Source organism: Narcine bancroftii, chromosome 4 (assembly GCF_036971445.1).
Source record: "Narcine bancroftii isolate sNarBan1 chromosome 4, sNarBan1.hap1, whole genome shotgun sequence".
In the NCBI taxonomy this organism is placed as follows: domain Eukaryota; kingdom Metazoa; phylum Chordata; class Chondrichthyes; order Torpediniformes; family Narcinidae; genus Narcine; species Narcine bancroftii.
Genome location: NC_091472.1, coordinates 76,977,908 through 76,998,258, shown reverse-complemented (window position 1 = coordinate 76,998,258; position 20,351 = coordinate 76,977,908). Strand labels below are relative to the sequence as shown.

At 39.0% G+C, this 20,351-nt stretch overlaps 1 protein-coding gene across 15 annotated transcripts in view; it reads right to left on the bottom strand.

The window, feature by feature from the left end:
* The window catches only part of ehbp1 (EH domain binding protein 1), a 561,098-nt gene that overhangs the window by 349,974 nt on the left and 190,773 nt on the right, over positions 1–20,351 (bottom strand). For all 15 annotated transcript variants that reach the window (XR_011355819.1, XR_011355820.1, XM_069931681.1 and 12 more), the window contains one exon: positions 14,006–14,131. Coding sequence is in view for 13 of the 15 variants with exons in the window: in XM_069931681.1 (XP_069787782.1) it covers positions 14,006–14,131 (126 nt within the window). In the remaining 2 variants the exon portion in view is untranslated. The remainder of the gene's footprint in view (positions 1–14,005; positions 14,132–20,351) is intronic.

Genomic DNA, 20,351 nt, shown 5'->3' with positions numbered 1-20,351 from the left:
GCTGCATGAGAGTTTCTCCAGCATGATTATGTATTGGGTTAGGGTTAAAATTGAGGCAGATTACATTCCCATTTGTATCAAAACACTAAATGTTATATTAAAAAAATTAAAATGGTGCTAACCTTCCTCGAAACACAATCTGTTGGAGGAACTCAATGAATCAAGCAATGGTTCTGCTCAACCTGTTGAGTTCCTCCCTCAGTGTATTGAGTTCCTCCAGCATCTGCAGTCTTCTGTGCTTCTTAATCTTATTTTATTCACAACTTCATTTTGATAATCCATATTAAGAAGCAATGCAGCAAAATATATGGGAAAGTTTATGGTTCTATGAAAGAAGACAGAGGGATAGGAAAAAGAGAGAGAGAGAGAGCACGAGAGAGAGGCAGAGATAGAGCTGAGCTAGAGGAAAGGAGACAAATATGCTTTTTTTTTTACATAGAATTTACAGGAAAGACCAAAACTTCAAATATCCATATCATACCATGAGATTTGCGGTAAAGAGGCTGGACGTTCTATTCATTCGCTTGTGGTTCACGGATCACCTGCAGTTCAGTTTAGAGTATATAGTAGGCTACATACTCAGTTCCCTACTATACTTCCTGTACATCCATGAATGTGTGGATAAATGCTGCACCAACTTGATCTTTAAATTTGTAGATGACACCACGATTGTAGGTGGAATCTCTAACCACTATGAGTCAGAATAAAGAAGCTGAAAATAGCATCCCCTTAACATCAGCAAGATTAGGGGATTAGTCATAGGAGTGGTTGAACTCATTCCCCTGAGTGCATCAATGGCACTGAAGTGGAGATAGCAGTCAGCTGTAAGTTTTCAGAAGTGAGCATCTTTGTGAGCTGTCCTGGTCCACCACCATGGTGTTGAGCATGATCACAAAAGAGGTGCTGTCATTAGTCCTTTTTGATTACGACCAACAGTGCAGGAAGTCATGGATTCGATTGCAGGGGACTGCTGAGGTCAAGGTCATGGTTTCGATTGCAGGGGACTGCTGAGGTCAAGGTCATGGTGTTTGGAAATACATTTGCTTGGCACTATTATGTTGAAAGGAGAAATGCAGTCAATGTACATTCAATGTATATCTCGCCTTAAGTAGATGTCCTTGTTGTGCAGGTTTTCCAGATCTGAATGTAGAGCAGGGGGATGGTGTCTACTGTAGACCTGTTATTGCAGCATATGAATTATAGTGGGTCAAGGCTGGCTGGGAGGATGGAGCTAACATGAGCCATGACTTCCCTCTTGAAGCACTTCATGACGATGAATGTCAGAGCCACCATCTCATGTGGGTCACCAGACAAAGCTCGAGATCCAGACGAGCCTCACGGATATCTGCTGAATGTGACAGATTTCAAAATGAAGCCAGGACTGCAGGTAGCCCCAACAAGCTCAATGCTTTCCATGTTCATTTTGAACAAAAGGACAAAGAGTTGACGTCACTTGCCAAGATGGCTTCATGCACACCTATACCAATGGTTACTGTCACAGACATGGGATTAATCTTCCCACATAACCCACATAAAGCAATCAGACCTGATGGGATACTGCCCATGTCCTGAGAACCTCTGCTGACCAGCTCATGAGAGCATTTTCAACCTTTTCCTACTAGAATCTAAAGTTCACACGTGCTTCAAAAATATCACTATCAACCTACTGCCATAGAAAAACAAGACAATATACTTTAAAGACTAAGGTGGCTTTGATATGCCATAGGCAAGGACCAGACTTGAATCATACTATTGTAGCTGCTTCTACGGTAGAGCTACTAAAGAAATACAAACACACGCCAAGACTGGTTTATTGAAGTTTTACAATCGGATTTTATTCCCTGCCTGTCCCGGGCTCCACAGAACAAGGTGGAGGGGTATTTCCTGAAATATCTTAGTAAGCAAATCAAGAACCAAAATATGACTGTTCCCTTGTTGAAACTAACTCTGGGGGAGATAAATGGGGTGTTCCTACTACAAATGATGTAAACTCCAAAACAGAAGTTTCACAAATTGAAGATATTTCTGGAAAGCACACAGAGGAAAACGAGGATGTCAAGAAAAGTGAGAGTGCTGCAAAAGAAGATGGTATTGTGTTTGACTTGAATTACCGTAATCCTGCCAATTGGCGATACTATTGCAGTGATAATTGGCAACACATGATTTTCCCAAAGGCTCATACAAAAGGCAGAGAAGTGTGCCATCAATGGTTGATATATTCACCCTCAAAAGATGCGGTGTTTTGTTTTTGCTGGAAGTTGTTCAGCAAAAAACAAGTGCATCATCACTTCAAAGTCTGGAAGAACATTGAAGCAATTCTTTCTTCACGAGATTAAAACTGACCATTTAGAAAACTATCAGACTGGTGTGAACCTGAATTACTCTTATATAAAGGAAAAACAGATGATGCTATTAACTCGCCGGAAATTAGATAAAAAGAACAATATTGGCCACAAATCTTGCAATGCTTGATTGCTTTGGTCAGGCATGCAAAACTTGTCATTCTGCGGTACAAGTGAAAAGTTGTACAGTGCCAGCAATGGAATTTTTTTTTTAAAGTTTGTGGCCCTTTTTGATCCTATCATGAATGAACATTTGCGCACGGTCAATGATCAAGAAACATGGTTCACTACCGAGGAAAAGATATCCAAAATGAGCTGAAACAGAAGGTGCTATAAAACAGCAAATTTTAAACACATACAAACTCAGCCAAATACTATTCAATTATTCTGGACTGCACACCTGATGTTAGTCATATTGAACAAATGATAATGATTGTACGATTTGTTGATGTCATCAAACCATCAGATAATGATGTCTGAGCCTGAAGTTATCATAAGAGAATGTTTCTCACACTAAAGGAAACAACAGCTTGAGTAAATGGGATTACTAATTGAGAATCTGCTCGGTAAGTGATATGATAATGGGAGTAACATGAAAGGCAAAGAAAATGGCGTACAAAACAGAGTCCTGGAAATAAACCCGTGTGCCTTTTTTGTGCCCTGCAATACACACACTCTTTAAACTTGGTAGTTAATGATTGGAAGCAACTAGTGTCTTCAGTTTGGTTCAAGCATAACTGTTAAGCCATTGAGTGAAACAAGATGGGAGAGTCGTATTGGTGCTTTGAGACTGCTAAGAAATCATCTTGTTAATATATATTATGCATAATAGAGATCTTTCATGACACAAGCCAAAAAGGTTCACCTGGAAATACTTTCCAAATTGAAGTTAAGGTCCTTGCTCATGTAATTTCTACATTTAAATTTGTGGTATCGCTTGTAACATGGTATAACATCCTTCTGAAGTCAATCTTACAAGCAAGCTACTACAAAATAAGAAAGCAGATTTAAATTCAGCTACAAGACAATTGCAAGCGACTAAGAATTACCTTGTAGACTACAGGTGTGATGAGGCCTTTCCACAAGTTCTGACAGATGCTACTGAGATTGCAAAGGAACGAGAGATACTACCAAACTTTGCAATAGAACAAGTTAGAAACAGGAGAAAGAAAAGGCAGTTGGAGTATGAGGCCCAGGAAGAAGCATCACAAGATTCAAAGCAAAAATTCAAAATAGGTTTCTACTAAGCTGTCATACAAACTGTTGAAGAGAGACTACAACAGCTACAACAATATAATTCCCTATTTGGCTTCCCGATGATATATACAGTATAAAGAAAAAAATCTACTGAAGATGTACTTAAGGGCTGCAAGAATTTGGAAAAATCATTGATGCATAATGGAAACCAGGATTGGCACCATTAGTGCTAGAGGGGGGCATCAGGGTAACCTGGAGGGGTACAGTCCAACACTCTTAAGCTTGCTCCAGGGGGAAGGAGGGGGGGGATGGTGGTACCTATCTATCAAACATTAACATCCATTGTCCCTCTGATGTAGCAGGCACTGCTTTTATTGTGTGGAGAGTCACTAGTGACGCTTTATATACATGCAAGTGATGCAGTTGGGGATAGGGGCAGGTCTGACAGCGAGCAATAACCATGAGCATAAGGGGAGCACAGCACCTCTCTTGGGGGGGAGGGCAATGCTTACGAATGCCCCCTACTTGGTGCCAACCCTGATTGAAAAAAAGATATTCACAAGATCACAAGAAAGGGAGGCTACTAGGCCCATCGAGTCTGTTCCATAAATCTACACTAAGCTACTCTACACTAGTTCCAATTTCCGGCCTTTTCCCCATATCCCTTGATGCCCTCACTAATGAGATACTTGTTTATTTCTTGGTTAAATACTCCCAGTGATCTGGCTTCCACTGCTGTATGCGGCAGTGAGTTCCACAGATCCACAACCCTCTGGCTAAAGAAGTTCTTCCTAATCTCTGTTTTATATGGATAACCTCTAATTTTCAGACTATGATCCCTTGTCCTCGATTCACCCAGCAAGGGAAACATCTTACTCGCATCCACCCTATCTAAACCTTTCAAAATACAAAATGCCTCTATGAGATCTCCTCTTATTCACCTATACTCCAATGAATACAGCCCAAGAGCTGCCAAACACTCCTCGTAGGTTATCCCTTACATTCCGAGAATCTTCGTAGTAAATCTCCTCTGCACCCTTTCCAACAACATCATATCCATTCTAAGATAGAGGGTCCAAAGCTGCACACAGTACTCCAAATGAGGTCTCACCAGTGCCCCATAGAGCCTCAACAACACTTCTTTACTCTTGTACACTATTCCTCTTGAATGAATGCCAACATAGCATTCGCTTTCTTCACTACCAATTTCACCTGGTCATTAACTTTTAGGTTTCCCTGCACGAGGACACCCAGGTCTCTTTGCACATTCGAGATCTGAATTTTCACCCCATCCAAATAGTATTCTGCCTGTTTATTTCCACTGCCAAAATGTACAACTGTATATTTCTCTATGTTAAATCTCATCTGCCATAATTTTGCCCAGTCTCCTAATCTGTCTATATCCTTCTGCAACTTTACAATTTCTACTACGTATCCTACTCTGCCACCTATCTTGGTGTCATCCACACAAATGACCACAAAACCATTCATATCACAATCCAAATCATTAATATAAATTGTAAACAACAGCAGCCCAAATACCAACCCCTGCGGAACACCACTAGTTACAGGCAGCCATCCAGAATGGGAACCCTTAATTTCAACCCTTTGCTTCCTTTGCCACTTTTCTATCCAGTTTAATAACTTCCCTGTAATTCAATGGGCCCTCATCTTATTTAGCAGCCTAATATGCGGAACCTTATTGAAAGCCTTTTGAAAATCTAAATAGGTAACATCCACGACCTCTCCTTTGTCTATCCTACTTGAGATTTCTTCAAAAAACTCTAATAGGTTGGTCAGGCAGGATCTACTCTTTAAAAAAACCATGCTGTCTTGGATCTATCCTGACATGCATCTCTAGGTATTTCATCACCTCATCCTTGAGCATTGACTCTAATATCTTCCCAACAATCAACATCAGACTAATCAGCCTATATTTTCCTTTTTTCTGTCTCCCACCTTTCTTAGACAGCAGAACCACATTTGCGACCTTCTAATCCTCTGGAATCTCTCCAGAGCCTATCGATTTCTGGAAGATCATCACCAATGGATCTATAATCTCCAAAGCCACCTCTTTCAAAATCCGTGGATACACCTCATCTGGCCTAGGAGATTTATCAATCTTTAATCCATTTAGTTTTTCTAACACAATTTCTCTAGTAACCCTAACTGAATCTAACTCTACTCCCTGAAGCCTCTGACGGTCTGGGATATTACTAATGTCTTCCACGATGAAGACAGACGCAAAATATTGATTAAGTTCCTCTGCCATCTCTTTATAACCAATTACAATTTCCCCAGCGACGTTTTCTTGATGCTGAAGATTTATGTTGCGAACTTATAACAATAGTTTGAAGACTTCCAATGTCTATGCCACCACAAAGAGTACTTCGCTTCACACTATAACAAAAATTCCTGGATAATGTGCCCAATATTTCCATTGCTCTAAGGATCCTTCTTACACTTTCAGTATCAGTGGCAATTGGTGAACGTAGCTTCTCAAAGCTCAAATTTATAAAAACTTATATACGTACAACAAAGTTCCAAAGAAACTAGATGGCTTGGCAACTATATCAATTGAACATGCCCAGGTGTTATGAACTAACAACCCTTTTGATTATTTTTTGGACTAAAGAGACTTTGTTAGCACTAACACAGGAACAGCAATGGAAAATTCACCAGACAATGGTAAATTCAAAATAATAGTTTTTTTTAAATTAAACTATTATCAACATAACATTTCTTACTTATTTCTAAATGTACTAAACTCTAAACTTAACCCCACTACACGCAAATGTAAGTGTGTGTAAAATTAAAGTCCCACTCTGAAAAGTCAATCTTTAAAAGTTCAGCATCATTTTAGTTTTGCTTGAAGATCTTAAATTCTCAGTTCAGAAATAATTATAAAGTGCTTTTAAACATTACATCTTCAGGCCTTTTTACTCACTATTTTCTTCCATGATGAATTCACAAACCCAGACAAGGATTAAACAAATGTGGTTATCTTCTTCCACGATGAAGTCACAAACTAGACAAGGGTTAAATGAAGTGGCCACATAAAAACAGACCCAGTGTGAACCTGTCCTCTTTTCCAAAGAGACACCAAAATGGTCTTCCTTATTTCAAGAGCCACTGATTTTGTGTTCCCCTTTTCCCAGGAGTAACACACAACAGCACCAATTCTGGTTGCTGTAACTCAAACCTGTCTTTCACCCTCGTATGTCACAGGGTTTTGACTTCTGTCAACTCCAAACTGACTCTTCCAAAACTGAACTAAAAATGTCTGAATTCAAAGTAATATATTTCTCCAAATCATGTGACAATTACATCATCAACAAGGTTATTCACAATTCTTGGAAACCACATAACTGTCAGTTTTATTTCTATAAAAATTCTGTTCTTTTTTTTAAAAACATTCCATATCGATAACAAACTCTGACCTCATCTCTGTTCAAGAGGCTTAAGTGGCTTTGATTAAAAACAAATAGTTTCCTCAGCAGTCCTTACACAATTAAGACCCTCTTGAAATCCATTAGCTCTGTCTGTCCAAAACACATGTTCTGAGAATGAACACTCTTCTCAGAAAACCATGGTTCTCTATAAATGTACTGTGACCTGTATGTGATCCTCTACCAACCCACTGCTAACTTACTAAGAATACAGATACAATATTTTAACTCTATAATTTACTAAGACATTTTTATAAAAGAAATATAGTTTAATATTAAATTAAAGATTAGTACAAATCTGCTACACAGGCATCAGGACTTGATCTGATTAAATTGGTGACAAAATTTGCAAAGGAAAAGGCTTGCAAAGTGAGATTTTGATGTGCCTGAAATTGAAACTTTCATGAGTCTTAAATTTTGCCAACACAATTCACAAGATTATTACCTCCGATAAGGAAGTTACAATTTTTAACCCTGTTTGTCTGATTTTTTTTGTCTCTGTCTGACCATAAGCAAAATATTGTCCTAACATGATGGGTTGGTTACACCAAGTAACTTTAAAAAGTGTATAGATTTAAAGGTGTGTAAAGGTTTTAATGTTGTGCTTCCCTTGGCAGAGGTATGCATTCTACTCTTTAGTTCAAAATGATTTTGTGTCAAAATAGTTTCTTTTAATTGAGAAAGATAATCAAAGATTGACGTATTACTAATTATTGCATTTTAAAATAAATATAGCAGTTTCAAGTTTTGCATTTTTCATTTTTTTCCAGAACACATCTGTTTTTGAAAATTGAATTTGGCAATTTTTTTGAGGGGTGGAAGTATTTGGCCTCGCCTAGGGTGCAAAATAGTCTGGCACCAGCCCTGAGACCCAGTTTCCAGTTAATTGACTGAAAATGGTGGTGCTGTCAGCAAATTTGTGGATTGAGTTGGAGTTGAATTTGAGTTGGAAATCAAGGATGCAGGAGCAGAGGGATAGAGTTCCCAATCCTTTAACACTGGTTCTCCATGAAGATGTACACTCAACCCCTTGCTTATGCACTCAAAATTTTGAGGCCAAGTACTGCTCCAACTCCATCTATAAACCTGTTGATGACACCACTGATGTAAACTGGATCCCAAACAAAAGACATGGAGTACAAGAAGGAGGTAGAAAATCTAATTGTATAGTGTCAGGACAACTTTTCCTCAATGTCGGCAATACAAAAGAACCGATCATTGATTGATTGTTGTTGTTAAAACACTGTTACAAGTGATTTGCTGTTGCTACTGAGCTGTTTTTAAAAAATAACCGGTTCTCTGGAAAAAAAATTATATCCGAAATGCCCTGATCCTGACCATTTTGGATCATCGGATTTGTACTGTACTTGTGCCTTTTGCAAGTGGAGCTAAGTCCATGGACAGATTGGCCTTCAGGCTATCCTGCACGAGGACTCCAGGAACCCTGTGCACCTGGGTATTTTCAATTTTTTTCCACAGGTAGAAAATAGTCTCCCCATTTATTTTTTCTACCACAGTGCATGCCTGTACGCTTTCCAACATTGTATTTCATTTGCCACTTCTCTGCCCATTCTCTTAATCTAAGTCCTTCTGCAGCCTCCCTGTTTCATCAACACTACCAACTCCTCCACCTACCTTTGCATCATCTGCAAACTTGGGCACAAATTCCATAATTTAAATAATTAACATACAACATAAAAAGAAGTGGCCCCCAAAGCGACCCTTGTAGAACATCACTATCAATTGGTAACCAACCAGAATATGATCCCTATATTCCAACTCTCTGCTTCCTGCCTATCAGCCAATGCTCTAGCCATGTCAGTATACTTCCTGTTATACTATGAGCTCTTATCTTGTTAAGCAGTCTCATATGTGTCCCCATGTCAAAGACCTTCTTACGCTATTCTGGAGTCTCATTTGTGGCCGCAGAATCGCCTATCTATTCCCAATAACTAAAATGTATCCTATGACTAACGGTCCACCTGACTTCACCCTTCCCTTCTGAGTCTCAGGGCAGATCTGGCTGCCGCCTTGCCCAGATAAGTCATACCTCTCATCAGTATCCAAAGGGGTATACTTGTTGCTGAGGGGAATGACCACATGGGATGCCCTGCACTGCCATTCTGTTCCCTTTCCTGACTGCTATCCATTTACCTTCCTCCTGTCTCCATGGTGTGATTGTCTTCCTGTAACACCTGTCTATCACCCCCTTAGCTTCCCAATTGATCCCAAACCCCTTCATTATCTTAATCTTTATCAGGTCACCCCAAAGCCCTCTCTCTTCAAAAAAAGTGCCCCTCAATTTAATCTTTCCTTCTACAGCCACTATATGGCATTGGTTATTTCAAAATGGTAGTTTTGCTGCAAATATACAAGCCATTTCCCCATTGCTGGGAAGGGACCAAACATGACAATGTTTCAAGAAGCTGTAAAATGAATGTTGGAAAGCAGTATTAAGACTTCCAGTTGAAAACACAATGGCAAAGTACTTTTCTGACAGATCACTAGGAGAAATAACTGGAAGATTTTCCATTAATTTCAGAAGTCTTCCTGATGTTATGTCATGTTTAAATTTAGAGAAGATTAAATCTTCAATTTCTGATTTGAATTAAATTTTTTAAATACAGTGGGGACCTTTTTTGAATGATTTCCAGAATCTCTAATATGGTATGAACACAGAAATGTTGACTAATAAGGTAATTTATTACTTTGATTAGGAATTTTTTTTTCTCCTTGCCAAACAACTTCATTTTTGGTAGTGGGTTTAGATCTTTGATTTATAAAATATTACTGTAATATAATTTGTTTAATTGAGAATGCAGGGTACCTTGAATGAACTGGTATGATCTAAGTGTAATATATTATTTTTTTTATTTTTAATATGTATTCTTGTGTACACTGCATTTTTCAACTTCAATAAAAATATTCAAAGAGGTCTCCAAAATATTGCAGATTTTTTTGCAACGAAAAATAAATTATATAAATACAATTTTGAACAAGAAAATTTTGCTTTTGTCACCAGGGTGATTAAGACAATTAGGAAACAGAGAGCATGATTTGGTTAGAGCAGAAGAAGGGGTGATAAAATCTAAGAGTCAACCTGGCTTACTGCAATAGTGGGAAACCTCTTTTACCCCTGGTTCCCCATACCCAGATCCTTCAGAATCATGCACTATGCTCCTCAACCACTATTTCTTGGAACATGACTGTGTTCTTGACAAAACTATACAGAAATTGCTCCCTTTCCCTTGTACCTCGGAGAGGCTCTAACTCACTTTTTAGTTCAATAGCTTTTTGCTAGTGTTATTGACAACAGAAAGTAAAATTATTTCTGGATACTTGATGCTTGAAACAAACAAATGAAAATAATGGATATCGGAATGAACATGGCTTTATACTTAAATGTCTAGTCACGAAACTTGAAGCAATGAGAAAACTTCTTCAAAGCAGTCTTCTATAATGCTTTGGCTGATAATAACACATAGATTATTCCATTCAGTTAACCATCTTGCTCAGTGTAGCATAGGTTAAAGGCAGAGCAAAATTACTTCCTCCTCCAAATTTGAGATCACATTCACTGAACCATCTATTTTTTCCATCCAGTAACAATGAAAATGTTGCTGAGACATAGACCTTTAAAGTTAACCAGACAGCCTCATCCCTCGTAAATTGAAACAGAAATTATTGAATACCCTCAGCAGGTCAAGCAAAACCTGGGAAAAAAAGTAGAGTTAACTTTTAAAGTTAAAAATCCTTCATCAGAATTGTTTTTATTTTCAATTTCTAGTATTTGCAGATTTTTATTTTATCTTTGCTTCATTCTCTAACAGTCTAACTTCAATCTTATATTGTACATATTAAGTGGAAGTGTGCTTAATTACCAATCACAAGAAAATGTTAATAAATTCTTTTTAAAAGTCAAATGTTTCTCATTTAAATCCAAATTTAACAAGTTCATGAAAACCATTAAGATCACTGTGGAATATTTCAAACAAAGCAAGGAACCACAATGAAAGACTGACAATGGCATACACCAGTGTATACTCTATGTACTGTGTCACACTAAAAAGACTATTCCAAGGAATGAATAAAAAACGCAACCAATAGACAAAAGGTGCAGGAGTAGGCCATTTGGCCCTTCAAGCCAGCACCGCCATTCACTGTGATCATGCCTGATCATCCACAATCAGTACCTCGTTCCTGCCTTCTCCCCATATTGTATAATAAATTGTATACCTTGTTCCTGCCTTCTCCCCATATTGAGTGAACCGGCGTGGACTTGTAGGGCCGAGATGGCCTGTTTCCATGCCATAAACTGTTATATGGTTATATCCTTCGACTCTGCTATCTTTGAGCTCTATCTAACTCTTTCAAAGTGGCTTTTCAAAATAAATGTTAAACAGAGACGGAGAGATATACAACAGAGAGCTGAAGGATTAGACACAGCAGTCAACAGTGAGCAAAGTGGACAAGGGTTAGGCAGAGATCATGCATTGATTTGCTGAGGAGTAAAGCAATTGGAACATTCTCAGAGAGTTTAAGAAAACAGAATAATTCCACAAGAGAATGAGAATTTTAAAATCAAAGCAAATAGGTTATGCAAAACAAGGCGATAAATGAAAAGGATATAAAATATCATCCATTACAATTTCTACCATTCTCATCCTTTTTGTCATATCCAATGAACACCTTTTGGCTGTTGGTCCCCCTTTCTCTCTCTCCAGTCTTTATTCAGGTGCCTTCCTGTTTTTTGCTTATACCTTGAAGAAGGGCTCATGCTCAAAACATCGGTAATATATCTTTACCTCCTATGGATGCTGCTAAGCCAATTGAGTTCTTACAGCATTTCTGTGTTTTTACCATTTCTATCACAACTATGAGATCCCATAAGTTACATCTTCCCCTTCCCTACCCCCTTGCTATTCCATAGGAACCACTTACTCCACAACTCCCTGGTCCACACATCCCTTCCCACTAAACCAACCCCCCCCCCCCCCCCGGCACTGCCCAAAGGAGGTACAATATTTGTCCCTTAGCACCATCTAAAGTCCTAAATAAAGTTCCCAGATATGGCAGAGACTCACGTGCACATCCTCCAACTTGGTTTATGCCATTTGGTGCTTGCGATATAGCTTCCTCTACATCAAGGCAAGCATCTATCAAGCAACTGGTTTGCAGTGCTCCTACTCTATCTGCTAAGGCCAGCTTTAGTTTCTGCTGCATGTCATTTATTTTCCCCTTCCTGTCTGTCCTCAGCCTTGTCCACTGACACAGGGAGGCCAAAAGCAAACTGGGTAAACAACACCTCATAAAATATAACAGCACAGTCCAGACCCTTCGGCCCACAATGTTGAGCTGACCTATATAAACCTACTCAACAAACTAAACCTTCCTTATCTCACCCTCATAACCCTCTTTTTTTTTGGATTCACAGCCTCCACTACCACCCCTGGCAATGCATCCAGGCACCCACTATCCTCTGTATAAAAAACTTGCCTTGGGAAAAAAGATTCTGACTGTCCACCCTATCTATGCCTCTCATAATCGTGTAGCCCTCCAAGTTCCTCTTGACCATGTTTGTTACAAAGAGAAAAACCCTTGTTTTGTTAACCTTGCCTCATAAGACACATTCTCCAATCCAGGAAACATCCAGGCAAATCTCCTCACCACCCTCTCCAGGGCTTCCACATTCTTCCCTCATTGAGGTGACCAGAGCTGAACATAATACTCCAAGTGTGGTCTAACCAGAGTTTTAAGGAGCTGCAACATTACTTCGTGACTCTTGAACTCAATCCCTTTACTAATGAAGGCAAGCATACCTCAAGCCTTCTTAACTACCTTATCAATTTGCACAGCAACCTTGAAAGAATTCCAATCTGAGTGGCAACCTTGAGAGATTGAGCAACTTACATGAACATTGAATTTCCCAATTTCATGTAACCAATACCCCATGATTCTTTCCCACTCTCACCTGTCTGCTCAGGGGCTTTCTCTTCCTTTGTTATCCTTTTCCATCCCTCCTCACTTCCCCCACCTGCCTCCATATGCTGCTTATACCCCTCCTTATCTGGTCCCACTTATCACTGACTGTCTGACTCTTGCTCCCCACTTTAATATCCTGGCCATCTTTCTTCTTCCCAGAGTGATACACGAAGGTAGATGGTGTGATTGTAGTAAAATCACACCAAAATGCTGGAGGAACTCAGCCGGTCTTCCAGCTTCCATAAAAGTTAAAGATATAATGCCGACATTTCAGGCCTGAGCCTTTCTTCAAGGAATAAGCAGAATGAGCAAAAAGCAGGAAATCTCAGAAAATCTCAAAATTCAGACCATGCAGGTTGGAGAGAAATCCATACTAATAAAAGGTGTTAATTGGATATGATAAGAGGAGAGGTGATAATTTATCATGCCTGCAAAAGGAGAGAGGGAAGTGAGAGAAAGAGCTGAGGGAAGGCAAAAGAAGTTAAGGAAGGGGGGGGGGGGGTTGCGGGGTTTTAGCGAAAGCCAGAGAAGTTGATTTAATGCCATCTAGTTGAAGGATGCACACTTGGAAGATGAGATGTTGTTCCTCCAATTTGTGGGTGGCATCAGTCTGGCAGTGCATGAGACCATGAATAGACATGTCAGCAAGGGACTGGGGTGGGGAATCAAAATGGGTTTAGTCTCCTCTTCCCACATCCTCACCTCAGTCCTGATGCATGGTCTTAACCTGAAATGTCAATACATCCCTTTTGCATTCTTGGATGCTGCTTAAGCCTATGAATACTTCAGGCAAATTATTTTTGCTTGGATATTGTAAAGTTGAAATATAACATCCCCACTGTTTTTGTTTTTTATAATTTCATTTTTAATTATTTTTAGATAACATTTTTGATTATTTTAAAACAGCTGAAAATGACAAAAGAGGCCTTTAACAAAAGTGAGCAAAGGTCATAAAGACTGTTAAAAGACTAGGGGCCTTAGTCTCCATAATTTTAAATTTTTGCACAATCCAGCAAATAAAATAAAATGCTCTACCTTCCGTATCGGGATCATCGTCTGGATCTCCAAATGGGTTTGACTCCTGAACATCAACCTCTTCAAATAGATTAAATCTTGTAATAGATGGGTCTTCTTCCAAAAAGTTGAGTTTATTGATAAGTTCTGCAAAAGTAAATGAAAAATATTTATTCCTTCATTCCCATAATTTTCTAACTTGAATGAAACTATAATTAACAAACATAAATGTAAAAGGAAAAAAAATTAAAGTTAAGAAATCAATCTCAAAATACTAAGTCCCCCCCCCCACACACACACACACACAAACACAAACTTGGTCCTTCAAAATAGAATCCATTGTATTCTTCCAAAATTTGAAAATTTACCCAAATGCCTGGAACTACAGCATTGAACAACAATACTGTATTGATGAAGAGAAAAATTGAAAGGAAGTTGCATCATGCCCTCTCAACTCACACACCACACCAAGAATTGGATCTCACTTAACTTCCTAAGTTATATCTCTTATAGCAATCTTCGGTCTTTTTTACTTGATCTGCACCTGAATTACAACCTTTGAAGCTGCATTATCTTTTGCCCTGCATCTTTTGTAACATCAGCAATAGAGTCCACAGGTAAGGCCAGGTTCTAGCTATGTCACCACCAGCTCTAAGCCAGAAACTGAATGAATTCATAAAAGATGACACAGCAAATAAGATAATGTATTTAGGATTGAGATGGGGAGAAATTTCTTCACAGTCGTGAACTTGTGGAATTTTGTGAATGTGAAGGAAAAAACACTGAAGATATTAAAAAAGACAGATTTTGAGAAACATAAGATATCAAGGGGCATGGGAGAGAACAGCAAAATTGGGACAGCTTAGCACCCATTATCACATTGAATGGCAGGCAGGCTCAACAGGCCAAATCATTTATTTTGTTCCTAATTTCTATGTTTCACTTCATCCATTCTACAGATGATGATGATGACATGCATGAGAAAGGTCACATCAAAATCTTTGCCTATATTTTATCAAAATTCTCTGCCCACCTCTGCTTGTATCAAGACTGAAAAAATCATCAGGTCTTTTTGCATCTGATTGCACTAATGATAGCCCAAAGCACTACAACAGAAGGAAATTATATGAAGAGCTATCATAAAGTTTTATAGCATGAAAACAGACCCTTTAGCCCAAATGGTCCAAGCCAACCCAGTTGTCTGACTCAGCTAGACCTATTTGCCTAAGTTTGCCTTGTATAATCTCTGCATCTTTCCTATCCATGTACATGTCTCAATGTCCTGAGAGTCAATGATGAGTCAGAGCTTTTTGTCAACAACTTGATTGGTTAGGATAATATGTGGTTGGTAAGTTTTTATCCAGCAGGCATGGGACTGACAAGCAGCTGAAGCCCCAGGGAGCATGAACAGCAAAGCCTAGTGAACAAAAGGAGACCAAAATGGGATGAGGAAGGAGTTGGATAACATCAACTGGCCGTTTTCTCCATTTAAATAATAGTTTGATTGCAACTTGTATCTACTGGATCCTTGCCCTCTCACTTAGCCTACCCATGTCCATCTGCAAGCTCTCTGTGCCTTCTATACAATTTGCTTTTCCACTCAATTTGGCGTCATCAGCAAATTTAAGCAAGTTTGCACACTGTAATTATAGTTAAATCATAGAAATGCTGGAGTAACTCTGCAGGTCTCACAGCGACCTTGGCCCCTGCTCCATATCTTTTAGGTACACTGTGAACTGTTGTGGGCCCCAACAAAGAGGTCTTATTGCATTTGTATCAGGGCTTGGTATTGCCAAAACCTGAGTATTGGTTTCTTAACACGAGTAAGGACATTCTGGCTATTGAGGGAATGCAACAAAGGTTCATCAGAATGATTCCTAGGATGGCAGTATTGTCTTATGAAAAAGAGACTGGCTAGACTAGGGTTATACTTAAATTTAGAAGAATGAGAGGCAATCTCATTGAGACATAGAAAATCTGACAGATCTGGACAGGGTAAATACAAGAAGAATATTTCTAATGTTGGGGAAGGGCAGAACAAGAAGTCAAATTCAAAGGATAAGGGGGTAAAAATTTAAGACTGAGATGAGGAGAAATGTGTTTGCTCAGAGATGTGTACTGTGCAGCCCTCTTAATCACAGAAAGTTGTTGAGACTGTTTCATTAGATATATTCAAAAGTGAGTTGGATGTAACCCTTGCAGCTAAAGGGATAAAAAGATAAGGGGAGAATACAAAAGGGTACTAAAGTCGCATGATCAGCAATGATCATATTGAATGTGAGAGCTCACCTGGTCAAATGACCTCCTAATGGAGAATAGGCAGTGTCCACAACCAGAACAGCCGTGGACTATTGAATGATAGAGCAATTCAATGAGCCAGATCGCCTACACCTGTCCCTATTTCTTCTGTTCTTAAAAGACTGACAGAGGAAATGCACAAGATGCATTGGTCCAATAAATGGGCTTTCTTCCTGAAACGTCCAACTTTGCACATGACACCACATTAATTTATCCATCACTGTGACTAACTACCAAGACATAACAAGATGTTCCATTTGACTTGAATAAATGGAAAATTGATGTCATCAATACAGGTCAATAGTGAATTATTAGATATTCAGTGTTAATTGAGTCAAATCATCGTAAAAATGAACTGTGCAGGTAAGCTATGAAAAAGTGCAAGGAAAGATAATAAAAAAAAACTAAACTCTACAAGGTGGCTAAAAGAAAGATTTCATGGACAACAACAGGATAAGAGTGACCTTCCTATCCTTGTTGGTTGTACTACTTGGCATAAATGTTGGGAGATAATTCTTTGGAAAATAAATTTAAAACTGCAAGAAATTAATATTTCAATGTTAAGTAAAACATAAAAGTTTGCAGACACTGTGATTGTAGTTAAAAACACAGAAATTATGGAGTAACTCTGCAGGTCTCTCAGCATCCTTAGGAGGTAAAGATATATTACTGACATTTTGGGCCTGAGCCCTTCCTCAAGGTATGAGCAGAAAGCAGGCAAGGGACCCATATTAAAAAGCTGGTGAAAAGGGAGACCAACAGACAAAAGGTGTTAATTGGATATGATAAGAAGGAAGGAAAGGTGAGAATTGATAGGGGAAGGTGTGGCAAATTTTGGCTCAGTGAAAGGAGGCAGAGGGAAAATGGATGAGAGAGACAGAGCTAAAGGAAAGGAGACATAGACAAAGATGGGAAGGGGGGTGTAACAGAAACCACAGACATCAATGCTAATGTCATCTGGTTGGAGGTTGTCCACATGGAATACAAGGTGCCGTTCCTCAAATTTGTGAGTGGTTTCAGTCTGGCTGTGCATGAGAGCATGGACAGATATGTTGTTAAGGAAACAACATTAAGGGAATTGAAATGAAGATCCATGCTATTGTGGCAGACAGAGCCGAGGTCCTCAATGAAGCACAATCTCCCAGTCTGTGACCAGTCTTTCTCATTTAGAGCAGACCACAACGGGAGCACCAGATGCAGTAGCTGACCCCTGCAGATTCACATGTGAAGAGTTACTTCACTTGGAAGCCCTGTTTGGTGGTGAGGGAAGAGGTGTGGGTACAAGTTGACACATCCTGCGATCACAGGGATAGGTATCAAAGGGCTGATTGAAGGGAAAGGAAGAGTGAATGAGGGAGTCACTGAGGGAGCAGAATCTGCGGAAGACAGAGAGTGGAGGAGAAGGGAAGATATATCTGGTGGTGTGATCATGTCGTAGGTGACAGAAATGGCAGAGGTTAATATGTTGGATGCGGAGATTGGTGAGGTAGTAGCGGGGCGAGGACAAGGGGAATCCTGTCCTTGTTGCATGTGGGGACAGCGGGGGCCAAGGCAGAAGTGCAAGCAATGAAGGTGGGGGCCGAGTTGATGGTGGTAGAGGGGAAACCTCATTGTTTGAGAAAGGAGAACATTTCTGGTGACCTTGCATGGAGACCTCATCCAGATAGCAGAAGTGTTAGAGATGGAGGAAATGAGAGAAAGGAATGAAATCCTTTCCATAGCCAAGGTAGAAATTTGAATAGGTACATAAGGTTTTCTTTATCAGTGGAAACCTGAAGAATATATTTTTAATTTAAACTGGAATTTAAGTAGACGGCAACCTCAAGAATCAGTCCTCCCAAAAAAAAATTGAGGAAAATAATTAAATTTAAAAATTGGAATAAATAAACATAAATAAAAATTAAAATTGTAAATGTTCTCTAAGTAAAACATAAACCTTTGGTGAAGATGAGGACAAATATTCAGCCAGCAGAGTGCCTTAGTCGTGTTTTCCTCATAGTAGCTGTTTGAATAAAGTTGTGTTTGAATAAAATGGAGTCGCCTGGGATGAAGAGCTGCGGTGACTCTCTAAAAGTGTCTCAAGTGTCTCCTTATCACTGCTTAGAAAGAGTCTTTATCTTTATTAGTATATTATTAAGTTAGGCTTTATGTGGGGAGGGGGTTTAATTATGATGTAAATGTTCATCTTTCAGGCAGGATCTTACAGATGCAGCAATGTTTTCTAAGAATGTAACTGAAGATTAAGTAAAATGATTTTAGGTTTTTATATTCAAGTAAGTGAAGTTTGTTCAGTGTGAGTACAGTATAGTATTTTTGTTTTTTAAACTGTTTATTCTTAATGCAGGTGTACTAGTTAGGCATCGTAAGAGTAAGTCTCAAGCAGTCAGAAAACTAGCTTTTCTACCACTCCCTGTATGTGCCGGATACCAGGGTTTTTATTGTATTTGTAGAAATCACTGAAGGCACGTTAATAATAGGCAGCCTACTGACCAATGATCATCTGAGGTTGAAAATACATAATGGAGTATCTGTATCAATGAAAGCTTATCAAGCTGTATTATAGAAATAAAACAAGACTCAAACGTAACCTCAACTAATTTGAACGTTTTATATTTTAGTTATACCAGGCCTAAAAACCATGCTAAACTGCACTACACATATCTTCTATCTGGAACATAAGATAAACAGTAATTGAAGCATTGTGTATCATAGAAGATCCAATTTAAATGGAAGTGAATTTGATTTCTCATTTCCAAAAGAAGTCGTCACCCACAAATATATTAAACATCCATTATTTCTTCATTGTACCAGAAGACCAAGCAGGCATAATAAAATCTTTGGTCACATGAAAGGCTAGTCTAACTAATTAATAACTGAGTAAACAACAAACTTTCAGAGAGCATATGAGATATGAAAATCCAGCATTCATAATTCTCTGAAACCTATCAAAAGCATGATGGCTTCCCACTACCCTTTGGATTCCAGCAAATCAAAGATTTACCATGAGTTTATAGAGATCAACATTAACTAACTTGTACATCAAGGACTGCTTCACTCTTAATCTTGTGGAATTAAACACAAATGTTTGCTGAATCAAAAGCTGAATTATAAAAGTATGAAATCCTGCCTAATATAAATGTCTTTTTTTTTTCAAAAGGTAACTAGGAAGCTTTATGGAGGTAGGGTGATATATAATGTAAGGTATTTGACAAGGTCCTTTGTGGTAGGTTTGTGCAGAAGTTTAGGCAAATGGGATGCAAGGTAAGGTGGCTAATTGGATCCACCACTGTCTTGGTGATAAAAGGGAGAGAGGTGAAAGGATGCTTTCTGATCAGAAGTCATGGACTAGATGTGCACCATAAGGATTGGTGCTGGGACCCTTGTTCTTTATGGTGCATGTTAACAACTTGGATGTGAATGTAGGAGGTACTATTATTAGCACTGCAGATGACGCAAAACTTTGCAGTGCTTGGATAGCCAAGGAAGCTGTTCAAGGCTAGAGCAGGATACAGATTGAATGGAAAGTTGGGAAGAGCACTGGCTGATGAAATTTCATCCTGATAAGTGTAAGGTGATGCAGTTGGAAAGCCAAATAAGGAGAAACATGGTGGGCCCTGAGAAACATTGAAAAACAGAGGGACATTGGGGTTCAAGTCTATAATTCATTGAAAGTAGCAATGAAGATCGTAGTGAAGAAGGTGTATGGCTATGCTCACCTTCATATATCAGTAAATATTGAGACCTTGGATTACAACTTTAAAGACACCAGTTTGACCAGCCATTCTCAATGGAGACCATATGCCCACCCCACCCCCACCCCACCTCCAGGGCCACAGCAGATTTAAGGTGGGCCACAGACTGAAATCATAAAATATTTTTAAATGTTTTTTATGTAGTTGGTAGAAGAGAAATATGGAAGAAACCAACTAAACTTGACTGCTTCACAGGGAAGGAGACCTATAAACTTTGACCAGAGTCCTTAGGGGGTAAAGAAAGGTTGGGAATGGTTGAGTTAGACTGTTCTGGTCATCATACTATGGAAAGGATGCAGTTCCAGAGGAAAAGGAAA